The sequence below is a fragment of the Candida parapsilosis genome, contig 005807 (genome assembly GCF_000182765.1).
Source record: "Candida parapsilosis strain CDC317 annotated contig 005807".
Taxonomy (NCBI): Eukaryota; Fungi; Ascomycota; class Pichiomycetes; order Serinales; family Debaryomycetaceae; genus Lodderomyces; species Lodderomyces parapsilosis.
The window spans coordinates 764,633-789,514 of NW_023503280.1; the positions used below are offsets into that span (position 1 = coordinate 764,633).

At 37.7% G+C, this 24,882-nt stretch overlaps 11 protein-coding genes across 11 annotated transcripts, besides 1 other annotated feature; 6 read left to right on the forward strand and 5 right to left on the reverse strand. All coding sequences in view use genetic code 12, as the record gives it.

The window, feature by feature from the left end:
- Positions 1-448: 448 nt before the first annotated feature.
- On the reverse strand, positions 449-1,717 carry TFA1 (transcription factor TFIIE subunit; the record flags this gene model as incomplete). Its single annotated transcript, XM_036808211.1, has 1 exon — positions 449-1,717. One exon carries the CDS (start codon positions 1,715-1,717, stop codon positions 449-451), a length of 1,269 nt encoding a protein of 422 aa, XP_036664971.1.
- Positions 1,718-3,603: 1,886 nt separating this feature from the next.
- Positions 3,604-5,862, forward strand: HCM1 (Hcm1p; the record flags this gene model as incomplete). The annotated part of the gene is made up of 1 exon (XM_036808214.1): positions 3,604-5,862. The coding sequence occupies one exon, from the start codon at positions 3,604-3,606 to the stop codon at positions 5,860-5,862; it is 2,259 nt and encodes a 752-aa protein (XP_036664972.1).
- Positions 5,863-6,139: 277 nt separating this feature from the next.
- BUD31 (U2 snRNP complex subunit) lies at positions 6,140-6,649 on the reverse strand (the record flags this gene model as incomplete). The annotated part of the gene is made up of 1 exon (XM_036808215.1): positions 6,140-6,649. One exon carries the CDS (start codon positions 6,647-6,649, stop codon positions 6,140-6,142), a length of 510 nt encoding a protein of 169 aa, XP_036664973.1.
- A 270-nt stretch (positions 6,650-6,919) lies between these two features.
- Positions 6,920-7,036, reverse strand: a tRNA (tRNA-Ser).
- Positions 7,037-8,118: 1,082 nt separating this feature from the next.
- On the forward strand, positions 8,119-8,871 carry CPAR2_803490 (SDR family NAD(P)-dependent oxidoreductase; the record flags this gene model as incomplete). The annotated part of the gene is made up of 1 exon (XM_036808216.1): positions 8,119-8,871. One exon carries the CDS (start codon positions 8,119-8,121, stop codon positions 8,869-8,871), a length of 753 nt encoding a protein of 250 aa, XP_036664974.1.
- Positions 8,872-9,756: 885 nt separating this feature from the next.
- Positions 9,757-12,363, forward strand: CPAR2_803500 (uncharacterized protein; the record flags this gene model as incomplete). The annotated part of the gene is made up of 1 exon (XM_036808217.1): positions 9,757-12,363. One exon carries the CDS (start codon positions 9,757-9,759, stop codon positions 12,361-12,363), a length of 2,607 nt encoding a protein of 868 aa, XP_036664975.1.
- Positions 12,364-12,720: 357 nt separating this feature from the next.
- Positions 12,721-13,728, forward strand: CPAR2_803510 (inorganic diphosphatase; the record flags this gene model as incomplete). The annotated part of the gene is made up of 1 exon (XM_036808218.1): positions 12,721-13,728. The coding sequence occupies one exon, from the start codon at positions 12,721-12,723 to the stop codon at positions 13,726-13,728; it is 1,008 nt and encodes a 335-aa protein (XP_036664976.1).
- Positions 13,729-13,799: 71 nt separating this feature from the next.
- Positions 13,800-18,800, reverse strand: NUP188 (Nup188p; the record flags this gene model as incomplete). Its single annotated transcript, XM_036808219.1, has 1 exon — positions 13,800-18,800. The coding sequence occupies one exon, from the start codon at positions 18,798-18,800 to the stop codon at positions 13,800-13,802; it is 5,001 nt and encodes a 1,666-aa protein (XP_036664977.1).
- A 153-nt stretch (positions 18,801-18,953) lies between these two features.
- ERG12 (mevalonate kinase) lies at positions 18,954-20,258 on the forward strand (the record flags this gene model as incomplete). Its single annotated transcript, XM_036808220.1, has 1 exon — positions 18,954-20,258. The coding sequence occupies one exon, from the start codon at positions 18,954-18,956 to the stop codon at positions 20,256-20,258; it is 1,305 nt and encodes a 434-aa protein (XP_036664978.1).
- Positions 20,259-20,325: 67 nt separating this feature from the next.
- CPAR2_803540 (uncharacterized protein) lies at positions 20,326-21,312 on the reverse strand (the record flags this gene model as incomplete). The annotated part of the gene is made up of 1 exon (XM_036808221.1): positions 20,326-21,312. The coding sequence occupies one exon, from the start codon at positions 21,310-21,312 to the stop codon at positions 20,326-20,328; it is 987 nt and encodes a 328-aa protein (XP_036664979.1).
- Positions 21,313-21,425: 113 nt separating this feature from the next.
- Positions 21,426-21,908, forward strand: PPT2 (holo-[acyl-carrier-protein] synthase; the record flags this gene model as incomplete). Its single annotated transcript, XM_036808222.1, has 1 exon — positions 21,426-21,908. One exon carries the CDS (start codon positions 21,426-21,428, stop codon positions 21,906-21,908), a length of 483 nt encoding a protein of 160 aa, XP_036664980.1.
- A 59-nt stretch (positions 21,909-21,967) lies between these two features.
- On the reverse strand, positions 21,968-23,560 carry GUA1 (GMP synthase (glutamine-hydrolyzing); the record flags this gene model as incomplete). Its single annotated transcript, XM_036808223.1, has 1 exon — positions 21,968-23,560. The coding sequence occupies one exon, from the start codon at positions 23,558-23,560 to the stop codon at positions 21,968-21,970; it is 1,593 nt and encodes a 530-aa protein (XP_036664981.1).
- Between the last annotated feature and the right edge of the window lie 1,322 nt (positions 23,561-24,882).

A 24,882-nucleotide genomic window follows, 5' to 3' on the forward strand; every position in this document is an offset into this window, starting at 1 on the left:
GGCCAATTGGTTCCTTTGTGTATACTTGTGTGTATGTGTGTGTTTGTGTATATATATATCTATCTTGTAATATCTTCCTCCTTCTGTTGTTCTATCAAAGTGGTTTTTGTAAAGAGAAAAAAACAGGTGGTTTTTTTTTTCTCTCTCTCTCTTTCTTTCTCTTCTTTTCTCGTTTTGGTTGGAGTAGAAATTTATTTCCCCCGGAGACAAAAAAGTCATTTCTCGGTCGGATAAAATAGGAGAGAAATCCGAATTGTATATGCACTGTAAGTTTTTCTTTTTATGTACTGTTTGTTGTGGATGAGAATTGCACTAAACCAGCAAGTATTGGTTATACAAAGTATTTGACTAAAATGCACTGGACGGCAATTAAGTCTACTCGGCTATATACGTACATACATACATACATACATACATACACACTCTATAATATCACGACATGGCTCTACTAAATCAAATCATCAAACTCGTCCTCGTCGTCATCATCGTCATCGTCATCATCTTCATCATCATCATCATCGTCACCTTCTTGTTCAGCAAGTTGAGCATAATACTCAGCCAATGCATTCTGTGCTTCTTGATCTTTGAGATCGGTGTGTGTAGTACTAGTAGGAGCAGCAACATTGTTGTTGTTACTGAATGAGGACAGTTGCGGTACAGTCGAAGATACAGGTTCTGGAGTAGGCAATACCGAAGACATCTCTGTACCATTCCCATCTTCTACTTCGCTAGTACCTTCTTCTTTAATAGCAACACCATTATTATTATCATCATTCTCTGATTTAACTTTTGTTTCACCATTGTCTTGAATATTATTGGTGGAATCACCGTCTAATTCATCTTTTACGTAATCAACATTTTGTGAGTTACCAACAGTACTATTTGAATGCCATGAAGGCAATGCATTTTGTTCCAATTTTTGTCTTCTTCTTTCCTTTTCCAATTGTTCTCGTTCATAATTTTCATCATTAGCAGTGATGGAAACGTGTAAAGTAGCTTGTGATCTAGCTGTTGCATTTTGCATTGCTTGAGCATTAATTCCTGACCTTGATTTAGAACTAACTTTATTAGATAAAGTATATTGAGCAGCAGTGGTTGATTGTGCTGGAATTGCTTGCAATAATGAACTTTCAAAATCATTATCTTGAATTTGTGAATCATCAATGATTTTCAAATACTTGATTATAGGGTCGATTTGTGACATTAGATCTTCCAATTTTTCTTGTTTTAAAATTGCTTGTTGTGATGAATCATCTTCAATCAATACTCCTTGGCATACATCACATATAAACTCAGTCTTGTCTTCACTTAATAAAGATATGGCATCCAATTGTGATACTTTTTTACCACATCGAGGACATACATACCCTTGTGGATTACCAAAACTTGACATTTCTTGTTTTAATTGATTAACCATGGTATGAACTTTCCATTTTATTGAGTCAATAGCCTCAGTAACGTGGATATAGAAATATGTTCTAGTGACATATTTCTGTTGTCCATTGTCTTCTCTTTGAATATGATTAATCAATAATCTATCTTCGACTAATCGGTTACAAAGTGACCGTAATTCTTTTCGTTTAATACCAATTAAATGAATTAAATCATCTTCTGATAAGACAGAATGACGTAACACAGCATCTAAAATCAAGACATATGGTGAAGAATAAAAACCTCTGCTAACAAACCTGATTAAAGACCTGACTGAATCGTCCATGAAGGAAAGAAAGGAATGATTAATGACCAAGCTGGTGAAGTCAAAGATGGAGTTGAGTGAAGTTCCAATTTCTCTTTTTTTTTTTTCTTATTATTCTGTGGTTGATCCATTTTTTAGGTCGTGTAATTTGAATCAAAACTTTGGGTGGAGTGGAAGTGTGGTTGGAATTGAGCCCACTTATCTGTCAATGAAGTTTTTGATGCATTGAAGTTGAGATATTATAGTAGCGAAGCTTAAAATGGCTAGCTTTATAACATTACAGCAGCTTGTCGCCAGTCCTTTGTAGTTGTTTGTTCGGTTTTTGGAGCTCCTTGGCGTATAATTCCAATTGAAGAGGGGACAAATCGAAAGGTGGCTTTTTGATTAATGCTCAAAGAAAGCTGTCTTCTCAACTTTGAATATGCATTTATATCAACTGCAATGTATATTTACACGAAATTGATTGTTTCAAAAGATTTTGTAAATTTTTTGCCCAAATTTTGGACTAAATTATGAGTCTTAGCAAAAACGTGTGGTAAAAAGATTGAAGTTGACACTACACCAATCACTAGCAATTGAAAACTTATCCAAAGGAAAAGGACCATACATTTGTTTAAGAAAGGTGTAGGTGTACGATAGCTTTCTACTCTTGGAGAGAAAGGATTACGATTTGTCTGCTACCATTGATTGCTACCATAATAAAAAGATTTAGCAACCACATGCGGCTCATGGTATTATAAATAGTGTGGCTTTTGAAGGTATTTTGTTACTAGATACAAAGAGAAAGTTGTAAATCGTAGAAGAGATGGGGAGGGTGTCATTTTACTTGTGATGTGGAGCTAGACATTACATATGACACAGTTTTTCTCCACAGCCAACCGAAGAAGTTGTTGCATGTAGAAAATTAAACTATGATGGATATCGCAATGTATAAATCTACTGCTTACAGCAGTTTGGTGATGACAACAATACGTGATGGGGTAATACCTTTTAGATGCAAAGAAGAATGAGAAAGTATAAAAAAAAAAAAAAAGCACGTGATTCAGATGCACAAAGATTGCATCTACTCAATGTTTACCTGTACATACACACATACATACCTACCTACATACATACAACTGTATTGAAGGCTTTTATGGAATTTCTATTAATATGTACAACATGTACAATATGTGTAATTTGATGATGTAGCAATGGGAAAATTTAAATGAATTTTTTCGCGTTTTTTTTTTTTTTTTTTAGAGAAAAAAAAGTCGTGTTTCTTTGTGTAACATAATTGCTTCTCAAAAGGCGTGAAAGTTAGGTTGTTTTGTGTAACATTGGAGACATCTCAGATTTCGCGTTTTGTACCATCAAATAAAACATATCATCTTTATTGTTTGTGTCATTAGGATTCCTATAAGGTGCGTTTCATGTGTGTTAACCAGAACTCTGTGTGGTATATATACGTGTGTTTACTTACGCGTGTAATAAATCCTTATTCCAAGTAGGATTGCTGCCTATCGTGACTACATTTGATCTATAACTAAACATAGAATTGAGCAATCGATAAAGTTAGCTAAGTTAAAGTTAGTGTTAGTGTCCAAGTTAAATTAAGCAAGTCATCAGATTTTACATTTCACATTTTACATTTCACATTTCACATTTCAAGTGTCAAAGATTTCAACTAATTCACTCAGTTATCCCCCCCCCCTATCTTCCCTTTTATACATTTTATTTATTTTTAATCCCAGTCAGCCACTTAACTTTCATCATCACATATATCAATACCTAAATATACCACACAATCACACACCAATAGTTCACTCAAAGTATTTCCATTCAACCACACACCTATCAAAAACCATCACATATCAACCACATACACAAGTAATATCACCACCTTTCCAATCCCCCCCCCCCCCATCATGTCATCTTTATTCACAAGTGACGAACCATCCGGTGGTAAGGTTCCATTACTGGAATCTACCAACTATTATTCAACCGTAGGCGCATCTACCACCACACCATCGAAATCAACCAAAATCAAACCCACTTGCTTATCAACACAGACACCTCCAAGCGCAAGTACTATTGGTACCAGTTCCATCAAAAAACTGAATCAAGGCCCATTTAATACGTTTGGATTCAATACTCCATTACGTACTACTCATTTAGATCCAACAATATTATCAACTATAAGCTATGATCTGAGTTTGTACAGTATGCAATCTACATATTTGTCACCAGCATCTTCATCTCCACAACAACAACAACAACAGCAGCAGCAGCAGCAGCAGCAGCAACAACAACAACAACAACAACAACCACCATTGGCAGACAAATCTGAAAAAGAAAAGGGATCACCACCAACTAAGAAAAAAAGAAACAGATCAACTACAACTGAAAATGAATCTACAACTCCTTACGAGACAAGCACCACAAACAATACTTCATCCATTAGTAAACCTTTTAGTTTATATTCCGAAGAGAAACCTCCTTATTCATATGCCACACTTATTGGCATATCAATCTTGTCTCACCCTGAAAAAAGATTAACTTTATCAAATATTTATCTGTGGATATCTGATACATTTAGATTTTACAAAAAAGAAGATGTTGGCTGGCAGAATTCAATAAGACATAACTTGTCACTAAACAAGGCATTTGTAAAAGGAGAGAGATCGAAAGACGGTAAAGGCCATTATTGGTGTATAAAACCAGGATTCGAAGAACAATTTTTGAAAAGTAGAAGTGTCAAAAAGTCTTCGTATCATGAAGTCATGGATCAACTAAACTATGCCACAAAGATGAATGCGGCAATGGCTGCAGCGGAAGCCACTACTGCTGCTGCTGCTCAAAAATCGAATAGTCAAACACAAGTGAGTGAAAACGTGGATGCAAAATCTCTGGAGATGGCAACTACATCTAAAAAAAAGACTAGAAAGAAGCCAATCACTCTAATGTCTTCACCAACTATATCTTACAAGAGACCACTTGAAGAAGAACAATACTCCACTAATTCTGAGGACAATGATGATGGCTATGGAGAAGAAGACATCACTATATTGGATCCGCCAATCAAAAAATTCAAGTCCCAAAGAACTAGCCATGATGATGATGATCAAGACGATCTGTTATTACAAGTATCTTTGAAACTGAAGTCAGATAATAACAACTATTCATTAGATCTACCATGGTCAGCTGATACTTTATATTCTCAATCACCTACTAAACTACCACCCATTTCCCACCTTACCAATTCAGTGTTGTCAACTCCAAAAGCAACTCCTAGAAGCAACTCATGCAAAGGGGGCAACTACTACAACAGCAACAACATCAACAACAACACTATACCCCAATTTCATATCACTGAATCCCCCGAAAATATACTCGCTGGAAAAAACTTGACATTTACGTCATCATTCAGCTGCAATTCAAATTTTGAATTATCACCATTGAGAACAAGTGAAACTGGCCCACTATTGGAACCGGTAACACCAGCAAATAACAACTCCAAAGCAAGCCTGCTGTACCACATAGCTCAATTTGCTCCACTGCAATCGCAATCGCAATCGCAACCGCTGCTGGTGAAACTGGCACTGCTGCATTATCAACTACAACATGGCAATAGCATATTTGGATCGACTTCAAAACAAATGTTTATCTTGACAAGGACGCCCAAGTCTACCACCACGCCATTACGCAAAACGCCAACTACAAATTCAATCATTTCGTATCTTGAAGAATACTTTAGTCCATTGAATGAGAATCAACTAAGTATACAACAACAGCAGCAACCACAAATACATCAATTACATCAAGCTAGTAACATACACATTCCTGCACTGCATCCATTACATTATGTACAGACTCCACCATCAACAAGTGCAAGTGCAGCAGCCTCGAGTTCGTTATTGATGCAACTGACGTTGTTGTCAGATTCTACATCATCGTCGTCAAGTACTTCCAGTACATCATCGCATCTGAAGTTGAATAATGTGGTGGCAAGCAGCACCATGAAGAATGATGAACACGTTGATGATGATGACGTTGATGATGACGATGATTATGATGATGACAGATATTCCGCTTTCAAATCGAGTCCAATTTTGAAACGTGGATTCAGTGAGTCCAAGAACAAGAATTTGACTCAAAAATTGGAGAAATTGCAACACGAGCTGTAAAAAAACAGAGCTTTTGGATAGGGTTTTTGGGTAGATGTGATGGGCTTAATATGGATATGGGACAATTGGGTATTATTTTTTGTGTACAAGGTTTAGTATAGGGAAACAAATGTAATTTTATCAATTTTTAATTCAATGTGATAACATTAAATGCAACTTTCAAGACCGTAAACTCCACACAACCACCATCGCTCTCTCTCTCTCTCTCTCTCTCTCTCTCTCTCTCTCTCTCTCTCTCTCTCTCTCTCTCTCTCTCTCTCTGTCGCCTCTTTTTTTCTCAATCACTCGATGCACAACCACGACATCCACAAGTAACACACTCCACATCAACTTTATCATCTTGACCACGTTTCAACAACTCCACTTTGGGAACTCGGCAAATACAAGTACCTCCCCCAGCCCCACCTCCAATGCATTGAGTACAGCATAGTTTCTCATAACCTTGTTTCTTCCATTTAGCAATCAACAATGCATCAACATAATCTTGTAAAGTTAACCATGTATATAGCTCGTTACTAATCTTGTCTCGTTGATAAAGGTCGTAGACGTATCTGGTTACGTCGTGGGTAATTTTGTAGATGGGCCATAGTGATGTCGGTTTGGTGCCTGGTGGGAATGTATCAGTAGTGGATGAAGAAGATGCGTTGGTATTGGTGGTGTTATTAGTGGTTGCTGTTTTAAGTTTCTGTTTGTATTTGAGAATCGTAGGGGCAATCTTGTCGTAACCTTGTGGTGGTGGTGATGTTTTTTTGATTTTAAGTTTGGCTGATTTTGATGAGCGTGGCATGAAATGGGATTAGATTTGAAGAGATGTTGTTATATTGATGAGCATTTTGTTTTGAAGTTCGGGAGGGGGTTTTTTTTTTGGCGCCTTTTAGTTTAACCACACAAGAAATATGAAGTTCAACCAATGATACTCCGTAACATAGGGCAACATCGTACTACACTCTTGAAAAATGAAGAGACGACCAATCTTAAGAGTCATACGGATCTCGTCTCAGTGATGTCTAAAGAAAGAAGCAGTAAGAATTAAAGAGAGAAAAAAAGAAAAAAATATCGACAATGACAGGATTTGAACCTGTGCGGACAAAGTCCATCTGATCACTTAAATGAATTAATCTCAAGAAAATTCAAAAGTTCGAGTCAGACACCTTAACCACTCGGTCACATTGCCATACAAAATTAGGAGTACTTACTTAAAGTGGTGAATTGACCACTAAGCCATCAAGCCTAATTTTTTTAAATTTGAAATCTGGGTTTTTGTGATGGAAATTACGATAGTTAATTTTTGACACACGAAATGGTTTTATTTTGGTGGTTTGCAAGCTTGGAAAGCCAAATTTGATGCCTTCAAGATCTTTTGGTTACTCAGTAAGCCTAAAAAGACGCTCTCTTCTACCCATTATCACGATGTGTGTTCTATTATTCTTTTGAGGGTGGCATTTCATGCATTGGAATTACGAAAGCCTCGATTGACGGCAATTCAAAGATCTACCTGATGCATTGTCTAGGACAGGGTGCTTCAGGGTGCTTGGAAGCTGTAGATAGTTATCTCACTGCTTCTTTGGGCTGCACAAGAGACGGAGCTCAAAGATTGGCTTTATTGTGCCTGCTAAAATTGATCTTTCCATTCATTTATTTACAATGTTTCCTGAGTGGATAGAAGTGGCGAGGATTACTGCTTTTTGTGTGTTTTGCATCATAAAGAAGAGGTGCCGAGTCATCATAGAAACTCAACTAAACAGGGCTCAACTAATGGTAATTACACCAATGTTTCTGAAATTCTTCTAGCGAAAGAATAAATCTTTGAAAAGTAGGGTCCCGCTAATGAGGCTGTAAAAAGAGAAAATAATTCCTTTCTCTTGGCACATCGATTGGATTTCGTAGGTCCCTCACAAGATTTCAATTTTTCGAACAAAAGCTTGAGATGTATCACTCCTGTTGTAACTAACATTAAAGATGGAAGATTTTGTATTCTTCGTCCACAACAATCTCATGCTCTGTTTATGTATTTTTCCGCTTCGCCCCCCCACACTAGCGTGTATGCATAATAATGCACTTTTGAAATCTTAATATATCTCCGCATTTCGCTGTTGACAAAAGAAAACATAATAATGATTTTTAAAAATAGACAAAAGTTAATTGGAATCCCCCTATTTCCGAGGCTTGATATAAATACACCATCGCCACCATCATCACTAAAACCAACAGTTTCTACAGATTCCAATTTTCTAAAACCTCAGCACAGATCAAGACATGATTCAATTGAACGGTAAAAATGCCTTAATTACTGGCGGAAGTGCAGGTTTGGGTGCAGCAATAGCTCATCAATTAGCTGCAGAGGGTGTCAATATTGCTATTAATTATGCCAATAACAAGGAACGTGCAGAGACGTTGGCTGATGAAATACAAAACAAGTATGGTGTTAAAACCATTGTATTAAAAGCTGATGTTTTCAAAATGGATGAATTGAGTCAATTGGTTGAATCAACAGTTGAGCAATTGGGTGGGATAGATATCTTGATTTCCAATGCTGGATGGACCAAATTTATCGAATATGACGATTTGGAAGGTATGGATGAAGAAGCATGGGATGGTACTTTCAATGCCAATGTTAAAGCTCATTTTTTTCTATTCAAAGCCGCCAAGAAGCACTTTGATGCCAATAAAGATGGTGGTGTATTTATAGCTAGTGCATCAGTTGCTGGTCGTATTTCATATGGATCTTCAATCCCCTATGCTGTTTCTAAAGCTGGGTTGATTCATTTAATCAAGTTTTTAGCCAAGACTCAAGGTCCCAAAATTCGATTACATGCGGTTTGCCCTGGTTTACTTTTAACTGAATGGGGTAAAAAGTTTCCCCAGGACAAGATTGATGTCGCTAAGCTGAGATCACCAATTGGACAAATTACTGATGTTGATGAGTGTGCTGCGCAATATGTATTGTTGAGTAAGTTGGCTACATCTACTGGTTCAATTGTGGGAATGGATGCTGGTGTTTCGTTGTGAGGAGTTGCATAATAGATACTGAAGAGATATACAATGCTTATGTATGATAGTATTCATCAATAAGTTGTCCTTCAGAGTAGCAGTAGTCATTACTTGTTATCATAGATTCTTAAACTAAGTCACGTGTATGACTTTTTTTTTGACAATTACATCATCAAACAGCTTCAACTTACGTAATTAGACACGCAATTTGTATAAAAATTTCTTTTTTTTCTTTTTTGTTTTCTCTTGTGGTTGTCATTTGTCGTGTGTTGCGTGAAATTATGACACAGAAAGGGGATTTTGAGGAAACTATACCGAGGTCCAGTTTCATAAAGAGAATTGACTTTGCTTTCTATCAACAATGTTCTTGAGGGTGGGTAGGATAGTCTTTTCCATGTAAGCTAATTGATAACAGTATATGTCTAAAACAATTCAGGTACAACTATAAGACCAAATTGAACATTAAGTAGTAGTGCATATAAGATGAAAGGGCTGTTACATTACTATTTTTCCTAACGTACTGCATATAAATCAATCACAACGTTTGTTCTCTTATGAATATTGATTTTGTGTAAAACGCTACCATCATTTGAAGAACAATAGCAATAAACAAAAAGTATGAGATGAAAACATACAACAACAATGACAACATACCACGTACCACAAAGGGAAACAAAGGGGAAAGAATTTTTATTCACGAAAGGGTGAAAGAGAGGACGATATGCAATAAATAATCATCTAAAGACGACACATCATCATTTCAATATCACCCTTAGTCATCATAACCAAAGTACAATATTTACTGCAAAAGAGAATCAACAGATTGGAGTATATCAAGACTAGGTCCGATACAGATCATTTTACACATCGCTTCCACTACTAGCTCAGAATAACCCATCGCAAATGGTTGCTAAAAGTTCACAATCTACTTCAACGGTAGTATCCTCATTAGTTGCCAATCTTGTACTATTTGGGGTATTTGTTGGTTGCTTTATCCTCTTACGATTGAAATTTAGACGTATCTACAGTCCTAAATCTTCATTTGATTTAGTTCCCGAGGAAAAGAAACCAGAACCACTACCCAAGGATCCAATTAGATGGATCTTTATCTTGTTGACTAAACCAGAGTCTTTTATACTACAACAAGCTGGTTTGGATGGTTATTTCTTTTTAAGGTATTTGAAAATGTTTGGTTACTTGTTTACTTTTGGCCTACTCACTTGGATCATATTGCTACCTATTAATGCCTCTAATGGAAATCATCTTGAAGGATTTGACCAATTATCAATTGCCAATGTTAAACATGAAAAGCGATATTATGCTCATGTATTTATTGGTTGGATATGGTATGGCGCCGTGATTTATGTAATTTACCGCGAATTGTTTTTCTTCAATTCATTGAAAAATGCAGTGTTATCAACACCTAAATATGCCATGAGTTTGCCGGCAAGAACAGTTTTGTTTCAATGTGTACCTGATTCCCTTTTGGATGGCAAACAAATTTTCAAAATCTTCAATGGTGTTAAGCGAATTTATGTATCAAGAACTTCAAAGCAATTGGAAGATGCAGTCAATACAAGAGCAGCAATGGTTAATCGATTGGAAATTGCTGAAAATAAATTGTTGAAGAAAGCCGTCAAGAATAAAATGAAGGCTGATAAAAAGGGGGTTACTTTGGAACCAGCTGATGAAATCAGTGCTTATGTACCGGAAAAGAAACGTCCTAGATATAGAGCAGGTGGACTCTTTTCATCAAAAGTGGATACAATAAGACACTGCCAGGAACAAATTCCCATTTTGGATGAAAAAGTTAAACAATTGCAAAAGAAATTTAGACACACCCAACCAAACAATTCTCTCTTTGTTGAATTTTATGATCAATACCATGCACAATTGGCTTATCAAACAGTGATTCATCACAATCCACTTCGTGTATCCCCTGCTTATATTGGAGTAGCGCCTGAGGATGTACAATGGCGAAACTTGCGTATTTTTTGGTGGGAAAGATTGACGAGAAGAGCATTGGCATTTGCGGCAATTTGCGCCGTTATTGTATTCTGGGCCGTTCCCGTGGCATTTATTGGTGTTATTTCCAATTTCAATTACTTGACCAATAAATTACATTGGTTAAGATGGATTGAAAATTTGCCAGACCAATTATTGGGTATAGTTACAGGTATTTTACCCACGGCAATGCTTTCGCTTTTGAATATGCTTTTACCAATGTATATTCGTGCCATGGCTAAAGTTGCTGGTGCCATTTCATATCAAAGTATTGAATTGTATACACAACTGGCTTATTTTGGATTTTTAATTGTCAATGGTTTCTTGGTTACTGCATTGGCATCTTCAGCAACAGCAACTGTTACACAAATTATTGAAGATCCAACTTCTGCATTGGATATCTTGGCGGCAAAATTACCATTATCGTCGAATTTCTACATTTCTTATTTGACTTTACAAGGTATGGGTATTGCTGGTGCCTCATTGTTTCAAGTTGTTGGATTGTTTTTGTATTACATTTTGGGGTATATGTTGGATAACACTGTGAGGAAGAAATGGAATAGATTTAGTGGATTGGGAACAGTTGCATGGGGCACGGTATTTCCCCTTTTCACTCAATTGGCCACAATCTCGTTGGCATATTCTGTTATTTCACCATTGATTATTGCTTTTGGATTGATTGGATTTGCATTAATCTACATTGCATATTGTCATAATCTCACGTATTGTTTTGTTGAAGGGCCTGATACTAGAGGTCAACATTATCCTCGAGCATTATTTCAAACATTTACTGGTATTTACATTGGACAATTGTGTATGCTTGCCATATTTGCTGTTGGTAAAGGTTGGGGCCCCATTGTTTTGCAAGTTATTGCCCTTGTGGCGACAATCTTCATTCACGTCAACCTTTATCAATCATTTAGTCATTTGTTGCAAGTTGTTCCATTGGATGCAATGCGTGCGTTGGATGGTGTTTCCCAAACATGTTCATTCAAGGGAGAATCTGAGTTTAAACAACGAATTATTGAAAGGAAGAGGCATGATAATGATCCCAAATTTGAGAAAAAGTATCTTGCTGAACAACAAGAGGAAGAGCGGATTAAACGAAGCGTGCTTGAAAAAGTCCGTCAATATGACCCTGAAACTGATATTGATACATCAAACATATCCGTGGTTCCATTACTAGCCGATCGTGATATGAAGTCAACAAAATCAAACAATTTCTTGATTCGATTCATTAGACCTGATGTGTTTCTCAATTTTCGTCATGTAAAGAAATTGGTTCCGGCAACATACAATGTTGAACCCAAGCCCACTGACGATAAGCATGCTTATGATGCTCCAGCTATTTCTGCCAAATGTCCTGGGGTTTGGATTCCTAGAGATCCAATGGGTTTAGCTGATATCGAAGTTAAGCAATTGTCGAGTGTTGTTGATATCAGTGACGAAAATGCTGGTTTTAATGAAAAGGGGAGAATTGAATTTTTGGGTAAACCTCCAAATTAGTGTAAGATGGGGCATAGGAGATGGAAACGGATGGAGATTAAAGGGTTGCATTTAAAGTCAGTTGTCTGAGCAGCAAATCAATTGAATAAGCATAGCTTGTCATTGGAAATTTAAACCTGTAAGTGTAGGTGGAATCAAATGAAAGTGGAGTTAGTTATCTCCAATAAGTAAATTCCTTTTTTACTCTCTCGGCTCATAAAATTTTTTTATTTGGTTCATTGTTTTACCAAATCCCCTTTTTACCCCGCCTGAAATATTTACTTTTCATACAATCAAAAGATGCTGAGACTTGTTCTTCATCAAACTCATAGATCACCATTTTCCACCTTTACATCAATAACCAGAATATCAACAACAATGAGAACTCCAACACCAACTACTGCAATAGCTAGACTTTCACTAACTAATCAACATCTTCAACAATCTCGTACAAGTGGTTCTACCACAACTACATCAACATCGCCAGCCCCGGATTCACAAACCACCATAAAAACCACCGCAAAAGCGCCCTTGGTGATCCCCACTGGTCAGGGTACCAAATACACCGCCACATATGCCAATTATGCCACTACCGAGTCAGGTAAAATCATGTCTTATTTCCACGATATCCCCCTTGATTTAGACCCCCGTACAAGAGAAGCCAATTTTGTTTGTGAAATACCACGTTGGTCAAATGCCAAATTTGAAATTGCGACAAGGGTGCCGGGAAACCCCATTATTCAAGATACCAAAAATGGTAAAGTACGATTTGTTAAAAATTTATTTCCTTATCATGGATATATTCACAATTATGGTGCGTTCCCACAAACTTGGGAAGATCCATTTGTACAACACTACAACTTGTACGGTGATAATGACCCTTTGGATGTGTGTGAAATTGGATCTAATGTGTTGTCAACTGGATCAGTGAAACGGGTGAAGATTCTTGGATCATTGGCGTTAATCGATGATGGAGAAATGGATTGGAAAGTAATTGTGATTGATACCGAGGACGAATTGGCACTGCGAGTCAATGACGTAAACGATGTTGTACAATTGTGTCCTGGGTTATTGGAAGCTACAAAACAATGGTTTAGAGATTACAAGTTGGCTGATGGTAAACCCGCCAATGCATTTGCGTTTGATGGCCAGTTCAAGTCGGCTAAAGAGACTGTTGAAATCGTTCAACAGTGTAATACCAGTTGGCGCAACTTGGTTGATGGTAAAGTTACCAAACATGATGCAAAATTACCCAGTATTACCAACACTACCTTGAAGAATACTCCTGGGTTTGTAAATGATTTTGAAATCAAATTGACTAAATCTAGTGAACCCGATGGAGACATTCCCGTCAACACCCACAAGAACTACTATTTCAAAAACTAATTGATCAATTTATATAGACATTCATGTGATTGAAATTTTAAAAATTCTAAACTATTATATAAAGATACAATCTATGCTAAACTATTCTTCATTTCTCTAATATCTTCGAAAATGCTCTTCACAAACATTTCATATCTTTCGCCACCCCGATCAATAATCATCTTTTCTTCAGCAGAACTGGCAATTATTCTTGACGTGAGGAATTTGGGATGTTTAAGTAGATTATCAATACAATCAATAAAATCATCACGATTTGATTCTGAATCCAATCCAGGTAAGATCCTCATATCAATTACAGTGGAAGCATCACTATCCTCATCGCGTGAATCACCAAAGGAGTCATCGTGACGAACTCCTTGGTGATCCATACAGTCCGACATTGTTGAACTCAAATAATCCCCAACATTCATTGCTTTCAATAAATTGTAAATCACCAATATTTGATTAGTTTCAAAAACAGCACCACTCGAAATTTTCAAACTTGATGAATCACGGCCCCAACTATTGACACAATATTCAATTTGTTTAGCGAATAATTGTAACGCAACACAAATTTCAGGCACAATTGAGGCGCCTAGTACTGATATGCTGGCAATAATTATCGGCAATATACCATCGATCCATAATCGATAATGCTTCAGTTCATTCAATACCGAAAGTCCACCAGCTCGTATTGGACGTGAAATGGGACTCTCCAACAAAGTCACATAAAGACCCATTGACACGATTGAATGCGCCATTGAATCAATTGACATCAATTCCATCAAGTACAGTAAACTCATTTGCGCAAATGCAAATTCGTCACCAGTATCAATTGCATACGACATGGTGTACATGTGCAACAATGTCTTTACTGTGCCGGCTTGTTTTATAGACGACGCAATACACAGGGACAATAACGGCTCATCTGGTTTAAATGCGATAAATACTTTTAAAATTGATAAAATCAATTGTAAATCATCAAATTTTTCAGCAAATTTGTATCGCGATAAGTCTTTATCGTTGCTTCTTCTTAACATGAAAACATCATTTTGCAATTCAACTGACAAAGATTTGATGCCTTTGATGATGATTGCATCAAACAAATCTTGAAACAAACTCAAATGTCTAACAATAGTCTTTGATTCACCTTTAATCATTTTCAATGCACAATACACAATCCGTAACAAAGGTCGATAAGTGCCCTTTGACGCAACCAAATCAGTAATAAAATTCAAGCTACTTGATGACAACAATGTGCTTGCACTTTTAACAATTTCAAACACTACTTCGTTTTCATCACGTTTGGTATCACCCTGGACATTGAAAAAAGAATAAATGATAAAAAAACCAAGTTCAATTCGATCAAAATATATTTGACGAAATTGTTCCGAAGGAATGCTTTCAGCAATATCAACCTTCAACAAGAAATCAACTAGTTTCAACAAGTCCTGGTTCAATGGGCCCTGATAACGACGACAAAAGCTTGCCAACAAGGTACCAAACGACTTTGCGGCGGTGAGTTGAGCCATCAAGTATTGACTATTCACACTGGATGCAATGAGTTGTTCTTTAATATCCAGCCACTGGACTTGATTGTGAAATAACTTGTCCATCAATGCTACATTGTAGATTGAGTTGAGTCCAATAGTGTTTGGTTTGTTTAATGAGCTCGTAAATTTCGCAAGCTCGAGATTTGGAAATGAGCATGTAAATGAATTTTCCAAATCAGCATGTAAAGAATGTTGATAATGCTTAATTTCAAATTTTCGCTTGGCCATATCAATGAACAGTCCCAGGTTGATGAATTCAACTATTTGATTGCGGCATGTTCCATCTTTGGTGGTGAATAGATACAATGCAAGAATGTCGGCAATCTTCGCCACCAACATCAACTCGTAGCTTCTATCGATGAATTCGTCAATCGATTTTGGCGCATTTATTGTTTGCACTTTGACCCGATCAATCATTATCTGAATAAACTCTTTATCAAATTTAGTCTCCTTCACTGTTGTCCATGAATTACACGATAAAGCAATTGCGTCAATTAAATGAAGACTGACAAAATTTGGATAGTATTTCATATCTCGAGCACTTTTTTTCAAAACTTGTACAACAGACTCATTCAGGCCTTCCGGTTCGTTATACAGGGAATCACTCGTGTTTTTTGTTAAAGGAAATGCATTCTTACCAGTGTTGAATAACACAACGAGACCCTCTTGTCGGCTCCTCATCACAGCGCAAATAAATTCATTTAAAGCTGCTCGCAAATTATAGTCATCCAACGAATTCTTTAAGCTTGAAATCAACGATTGCTTCAAGACTTGTGCATCGTAATGCCCTAAATGAGATAACAATGAAGGCGTTGGCTCATTTTCCCATTTTCCTCCTATCAAGCTCGTGAGTAATTTTATTGAACTCAACTTGTAGGACTCGTTGTTGGCAAAAATGGTGACCAAATCTGACGCTTTTTCGAATAATATTTTCTCTAAGGCCAGTGGAGCCAAGTTTAATTGGTTTCGCAAACTGATAACTAACTCAGCAAATGAAAAGGAATGGGAAATCCATTCGTCAAACAAACATCCAGATATGTCAGTCAATTCGAACAAATCAATATTCCGAGTGGTTTCATCAACTACATTTATCAACGGCAATATCGTCCGGGTGTAGTTTGTATCGGTCGCCAAAAAGCAATTCAATATATGCTTGCTTCCAAGGGCAAACACCCTTGTGAGCTTTTTCTCTGGTACACAGTCCTTCTCTACTCCGAAAGTTGTTGTCAAAACGGTGGTGAGGAAATCCAATATTGAGCTACCGAGCTTGAACTTGTCATAAACACGAGCAAAATGGCAGTGCGAAAAGTTTTCAAACAAAAACACCAAATGAGAAACGATTTGGTAAATAACACCCTCTCTGGGTTTGTTGAAAGTAGTTGGAAGTTTGATACAATCCCTGATTAATGCATTGGCAAATTCAACAAGATTCAATGAAAAACGGAAATCACCATTGACTATCTCCACAGCACCAAAAATTCTCGATGCGAGACCCTCTTTGCCATCATGAGTGAACAATGACAATTTGGGCAAGTACGGCCAAATTCTATCTGCGATAATCGGAAACAACTTGGACAACAATTTCAACACAGTAGACAGGATAGCGATATTCCTGGTGTGCAAAGATTGCTTGAAAAATCGAAGAACAATTTCAACAATATCAGAATCGTCGGTGTATGCTGACATAGTCTCCAACATCAACTTAATGTCATCTTCACCACAATCTGTCAGAACACTAATCATTAGCTTCAAAATATCAAGAATCAACCCTTCCTTTGTTTCGTCAATGCTGACTACTCCCTTTGATATATTGTAAAGTACCCTTCCAATAAAAGCCCAACCATTGTATTCATGCAAGAATGTAACCAATACTTCGTTGGGATTGGCAGCGGGGAGCATCTTAGCACGGGTGCCTGAGGTGAGAGCCATTGCGAGTTTTTTGTTTGACTCAAATGGTGGGAACAAGTTCACTCCATCAGTCAATTTCACTAGCTCGGGGTTTTGGTCGTCAATCTGGTACAATTTATCAAACAAGTCTCTGTTGTACACTTGAATATAAGATTTCATATTGTTAAACTCGTGCAACGCAAAGTCACCATTTATGGAAGCTAATTTGATGTATGGCGATAGCAAGAGCGGGAATTTCGCTCTAGCGATTATGAACGCTTCAATCGTTGCTTCATTGTTGAAGAATTTTTCAACGACAGTGTTTGGACAGCTTCTGATAATGCTGGCAATTGCATCTGTGATTTGCGGAGTCAACTCCAACAATGCGATGGAGGCAGTAATAACTGATGACAACACGGTCGAATACAATTTATCAAATTTAGCCCTTTCGTTTAAAACTTTTAATGAACCAAAAACATCCAACACCAAACTTTTAGAGTTACATTGGTTGATAATGCTTTCCAATGAAAGAATAGAAAAACTTCTTTCAAATGCTTTGGCAGATGAAGAGGTGGGAAACTCTTGATAAAAGCACGATTTTCTCAAAAGGATGATTCCCCATGAGTAAATTATAACCGCGTTGTCGCTGTAATCACTAGTGACAACGTTATTGATGAACGAAAACACCTCCACATCAGATACATATGAGCCGCTGTCATCATCTAATGAGTCATATGCATTATCGAGATCAAGAAACTCAATCGATATCACTGTAAATAATGTTTTAATCAACTCAAATGACTCTGGGTGCTTTAAGTGGGGTCCTAATGCAATTGAAAAGTTTGTTTGTTGCATCAACTCAAACCATTGTTTCACTAGATCCTTTGTCACCAAAGGATTCTGAGCAGCAGCTTCAATCAAAACTTTACACAAGTCGATAGAAAATAATATCGACTCATTGAAAATAGTATCATCTATTTCCCTGGATAAACCAGTTTTGTAAGATTCACTAACAATGGAGTCCAAAGTATTCTGGAGAGTTTTGATCAACTTTTCAATGTAGTCTTTCGACAAGAACAATTCTTTACCAATGTTTCGTATAACAAAAGATGTATCCGGATTAGTTTTATTAACTAAGCTCTCTCGTGCAATTTTTAAAACCGTTCTTCTTTCTCGTAGTACATCGTAAATATAAAGCCCTATTCTTTCATTATCCAATTGAGCGGCCTTATCGTCATTGAGCTTGCTTTTGAAATTTAACTTGAGTACAGTTTTAGGTGGAAGTTTTTTACAGACTTGGTCAATGACCCTGACAATCTCCTTAAGCTCCAAGTTAAGATACTTTTGGATCAATTCCCCATCTTGGATATTTTGTTTGGTGATATTCGTGTATAGTATACCTCTTACTGATATTTCTTGCGTTGTGATCTTAGACGTCGATGTTGGTTCTTCAACAGAAAAGGGTGATGGGTTTAAAATGACATCTTTAATAAGTAGCAAGTATTCATCCAATGCCTCTGAAATGTATGGATCCTGACAATTGTTTATCAATGCCAACACATTTTCAAAAGTCCAGTTCTGTGTCGGCTGAATAGCCTTTAGCGGTAAATTTTTCGACGCCAATCCACCGACTGACGCTGTGGATGATGGCATTGCAAAGGAGGAGATTGTTTAGTCTATAATGGCTTTGTTGCTGCAGCTCTTCAACGATAGAAGAGATTTTTTTCTTCCCTTTTCTTTTGTATGGTGAAATCTTTTGTTTACGAATTTTACTATCGTACCCATACGACAATTTAAGTATAGCAGATGTCACTTAAATCCCCCGAGCCATTCATTGTTAGTGCTCCAGGGAAGGTCATAATATTTGGTGAACACTCAGCCGTTTATGGAAAGCCAGCAATTGCAGCTGCGTTGAGTCTAAGATGCTACTTACTTGTCGTACCATCACCAGACCCAAACAACATACGATTACAATTCCCAGACATAGAGCTTGATCACACATGGAATAAGAGTTCAATCCCATGGAATGATATTCAAAATTACGTGAAGTTTGATGCGAAGGATCAACCAGTCCCTCCTCCAGAATTGGTACCAGAGATTGTAGATCAGTTATCTGGTATGCTTGGTGGGTTTGAAGATAATAATATCCATCACTTGGCCTGCTTTTGCTTTCTTTACTTGTACGTATGTCTCTGCGATGAGACGCGTTCTGGGATGACTTTCATTGTTAGGTCCACATTGCCAATTGGAGCTGGATTGGGTTCATCTGCTTCAACTGCTGTTTGTCTCTCTGCAGCATTGTCAAAACTAGGAGGCTGGATCAATGATCCACATGTGCATGAAAATGAGGCTACACCAAAACAAGATATACCCGATCTCGAATTCATTGACAGGTGGTCACTTATTGGTGAAAAATGCTTTCATGGAAACCCTTCAGGAATCGATAATGCAGTAGCCACACATGGCGGTGCAGTGATGTTTCAAAGATCGTCAGTGCCGGAAAAACCGTCCGTAAGAACCAACATAAGAACATTGCCTCCCGTTAAATTGTTGTTGACCAACACTAAAGTCCCAAAGAGCACTGCCCAGTTAGTTGGTGGTGTTGGAAAACTAAACAACAAGTACCCCTCGCTCATTACACCAGTTTTAGATTCAATGGGAAGTTTGGTACAAGAAGCATATCGTGTTATGACCCACCCGGACTTTGGTTCCGAAGAAACTGCAATTTTGCGTGAACTAGTCAACATCAACCACGGTCTTTTAGTAGCATTAGGGGTATCGCATCCTTCGTTGGAAAAGGTCAAAATGATTGGAGATGAATTGAAAATTGGCGCAACTAAATTGACAGGAGCAGGTGGTGGTGGATGTGCGATAACTTTGGTTAATGATGATGTCGAGGAAACGGTTATACACCAAACAATGTTGGAGTATGAGCGTCAGGGTTATGAAAGTTTTGAAACCTCTTTGGGTGGTAAAGGGGTAGGAATGTTGTTGCAACTGGTGGCAGATGACGAAAAGTTTTCATTGGAGCGTTTTTGCAACTATGCTAACCGTTTAGAGATTGAGGCTGCTCTTGCTGTGGAAAATGTACCAGAGTGGAAATTCTGGTAACCAAAAAGAGCTATATATTTGAGATCTAATCATGTATATACAAGGATTACATTAGTGTATCAAGTTCTTAAATACCCCTGTTGAACTCTAGTTCAGTAATTTGGTTTCCCTTTTCATCCTTCAAATGATGGAATTTTTCTTCTAACCTGCTGGCATGTAAAGTTTCACGTTGTGGGAAAACAGCTAAAGCAAAGGGCAAAACAGCTAGAGAGGTGACAAAAATCAATCCGATATTGGTCAACGTCTCAACAGTCTTTGACTTTCCCTTTAATAGTCTAGATTTTTGCAATCTTACCAATATCAAGGGCGGTATAACCATAATAGGTGTTGCATTGATCACTCTACTTGCCGCGGTCTCACCAACAGCGTACCAAGCTGCAATTTTGGAAGTCCCCACTTCTTTGCCTTCCTTGTCATACACCACAATTCCCTTTTTCAATTCTTGACTTCTCATCAAAAACACATTGGCAATACCCGCAGAGACAACGGCAGCAAATGGAACCAACCTACCCAAAATGAGCCTTGTATTTGGCTTGATATTTTTCAATTTGGGGACTATTGAGTTTAATCCTAGGGCAACTGAACACGAAGCCGTGACAGCCATTGTATAATTTGTAGCGATTTCTCTTGTCGTCAAGGGGTGAGATTTATTGGAATTTTCAATGTTGATAGCAACGTTCAAACTTTGGTTGGCAATTTGCCAAAACAATGTTCCAGCAGTGCCTAGATTAGGGGTTAACATACCAGCAGTCACCACTAAATTCGACAATACACAAGAAGACATTCTAAACGGGAGAAACACAGTCTCGCCAGTATCTGGATGCAAAGTAGAATCGAGCACTCTTTTTGCTCTCCATAATTCCGGAGTCATGGTTGGAATAACTCCATTCTTATAATCCCAAATCATTCTTTTGGCAGTTTCAATATCTTTCGACGAATTTAGAAGCATGGTGGGATCCGAGATTTCAGCACAGTGCTTCACACGACCCCAGTAGGTGTTCAAGTCATGTCTTGACTGAGGTAACGGTACCGATCCAGGGACTGAAGATGACATGGGCGTAATATTTGGGGAGAGAGTTATGAACTAGGTGACTCAGTAAAAATGTATATGTTTACTTGGACCTGAAAAGAAAAAAATTTGATGTGGCTGCCTAGAACGCGGACCGGATGCAGAACGTTGTCTCACCACCACCAAATCTGGCATTATCAATGACGCGGTGTCCACCAACAACAGCAAAGAAAGTGGGATTAGTAGTTGGGATTGGAATTGATGTCATCAAAGCTTCGCGCTTTGAGAAGCTACTCAAAGCAAAGACATCATCATTTGCTGAAAGGCTATGTAAACGAATATTACATCCTACAAAAGAGTTGCCGAGGTTCCATAAAATGAATACCGATCGACAGGTTCAATTTTTGACAGGCTCTTGGGCTGCGAAAGAAGCATTGTTCAAAACTTTACAACAAGACGAGCAAAACGAATTCAATTTCAATGAATGGTATCGCTTCAATGATGAAACAGGAAAGCCCTTTATATGGAATGACAAATACGATCCCAATTGCGAGGAATTTCATTTGAGTATATCGCATGATGACTCACTAGTGGTTGCCACGGTTTTACGACAAAGGTTTCACAAATTTGTATTCGAATAGTTCGTAGAAAAAAAATTACATAGAACATCTATAAATTAAACGAGAAACGCTCGATACAACTACTCCCATTCAACAGTAGCTGGTGGCTTGGAAGTGATATCATAGGTTACACGTGCAACTCCGTCAACCTCATTGACAATTCTGGATGCTACTCTCTTCAAGAATGCAGCATCAAAAATAAACCAATCTGCAGTCATGAAATCAACGGTTTCAATGGCTCTCAAGGCAATAACTTGTTCATAAGTTCTTTGGTCACCCATAACACCAACAGATTTAACTGGTAACAAAGCAGCAAAAGCTTGTGAAATTTGCCTGTACAAGCCAGCCTTTTTAATTTCTTCAATGAAAATGGCATCTGCTTCACGAGCAATCTTAACTTGTTCTTTAGTGACTTCACCAAGGACTCTGATTGCCAAACCTGGACCTGGGAAAGGATGTCTCCAAACCAAATCTTGTGGTACTCCCAACAATTCTCCCAAATGACGGACTTCATCTTTGAACAATTCTCTCAATGGCTCAATCAATTTCAATTTCATATCCTCTAACAAACCACCAACATTATGATGGGTTTTGATAGTTTGAGATGGTCCTTTGAATGAGATGGATTCAATGACGTCAGGGTATAAAGTTCCTTGTAAGAGGTATTCAACCTCTGAACCATCATGTGGTTTGATCTTGGCAGCTTCTTCCTCAAATACATTGATGAAAGTGTTACCAATAATTTTTCTCTTCTTCTCAGGGTCAGTGACTCCTTTCAATCTTCCGAGGAACAAGTCACCGGCATCAACCACAGTTAAATTGATACCCAACCCCTCATCCAAAGTCTTTTTCACGCTCTCAGTTTCGTTCAACCTCATGAGACCATTGTCTACGTAAATAGCGTGGAATCTATCTCCAATAGCCTCTTTCATGATCTTGGCTCCAACAGTTGAGTCAACACCTCCAGAAACGGCACCAATAACTTCGGCAGTTGGTCCAACCAATTTTCTAATTCTGGCTATTTCAGTGTCAACAAAGTTTTCCATACTCCAGTTGGTTTGAGCTTGACAAATGTCTACAGCAAAGTTTCTCAACAATTGTTTACCTTGCAAAGTGTGGGTAACCTCAGGGTGAAATTGGATACCATAGATTTTATCAGTCTCGTTGGAGATACCACAGTATGGAGAGTTGTCTGAAGTGGCCACTACTTTGAAACCGGTTGGCAAAGCATGCAATTTATCACCATGTGACATCCAAACTTGCGAGTGATCAATATCTTTAAACAAGGCACATTCCTTATCCTCAACGCGTAAAGTAGCAGGACCATATTCTCTTTTATCACCTCTGGCAACACCTTTTCCATTGATCCAAGCCAATTCTTGCATTCCATAGCAAATACCCAAGATTGGAACATTCAATTTGAAAATATCATGATCAACATGTGGTGCATCATCAGCATAAACGGAGTATGGACCTCCAGACAAAATGATACCTTTTGGTTTCCACGACAACTCAGAAATCTTCTGAGTACAAGGCAACATTTCAGCGTAAACGTTAAACTCTCTCAAACGACGAGTGATTAAATGGGAATATTGAGAACCAAAGTCCAACACCAAGATGGTGTCGAAAACTTTGGAAACTTCGATTGGTACATCCTCAAGATTGGTAGACATTTTATAGGAGTGAGGTGAGTATTGTGAGAAGTGAAGATTTTCTCTATATGGGGCACTTGAAGTAACAAGATCACCGAAAAAGTAGAGGTGACTGACTGTAATTAAAAATTTTTGGTGAAACAAATTTTCAAAACCTCATCGCACTTTTTCGAATAGTGTCGCAAAATCTGTAATTAAGACAAAAATCAATATGATACGATCTTCCCGACGGAAAGTTCCTTGATTGATGCCACTCCGCGCAGAAGTAACTTTGATAAGAATGGCGTAAAGGCAACCCTCACTTTCATTTTGAGCTGTCGCAAGTGGAAATGCTGATGGGCGCCAAAACGGTTTAGTCAATATTTGAAGTCGTAGTTAGCGTCATTCACTGGAAGCTGCAAATGGGTTTGAATGAGTTTGCAATTATAGCAGATTTTTATGTATCTCATAACAAAAAGTTTGAACTATAGTTGAGTTCAGAGCAAACTGTGTTGGCTGCAAGAACTTCTCATCCAGAAGAGTACAAAAGTAGTCTCATTGTGACTATTAACTACATTTTCCCGAAAGCTAATCTAAGATGTCATCGAGGGAACTTTCGGATCTTCCAATGCAATAACTCTTTAGAGTCCTTCCATTCGGTGAATATGTGGTCAGTCTACACAGCGAAATTATCTCTACTAGGTTTAATTTGTACTTTCGTAAGCAGCTACATATGCTATTTGCTGAGAATAGTTTGAGTTATTTCAAGGATGATGAAAGTTTTAGATCAATTGACAATAAAGACGTTATCTAGCGAACCATGTATCGTCTAGCGTGGCAAAAGAGCTGAAACAAACGTGAAAAAGATATAGGGTGTACGTGGGGATATACTTTAAAAGAGCCTTCGTTTTGGCCAATAACGCCCCATTTGATCCCAAATCCTTCAAAACTCATGTGATTTGCAATACCAAATATGTTGAGAGTTCAATATTGGACTATGAGGAAGCGCACAACTTTCTATACATTTGGTTGACAAGATAATGCCACTTCTGATTCATTTTTATCAACTTGAACAGTACTTAGAATACTGTCATACATTCAACCTCGTCATATTTTGGCAAATGACCATGTCATAAATCAAGCATGTACTAGATACTGTTTATGGATTGATTTAGTAATCTGATTGTTGGAACATCCCGAGGAACGTTTTTCCATCTCGTGATTGTGTAATTTTCTCAAACAACACGGCTTAGCTGAAGCAAAGATACAATGTACTTGTCGTGCTGTTGAAGTTGAGAAAGAGAAAAGAGAAAAGAGGACCCGTAAATCACTTTTAAGTGCTTACTGGAATAGCCCTAGCTCAT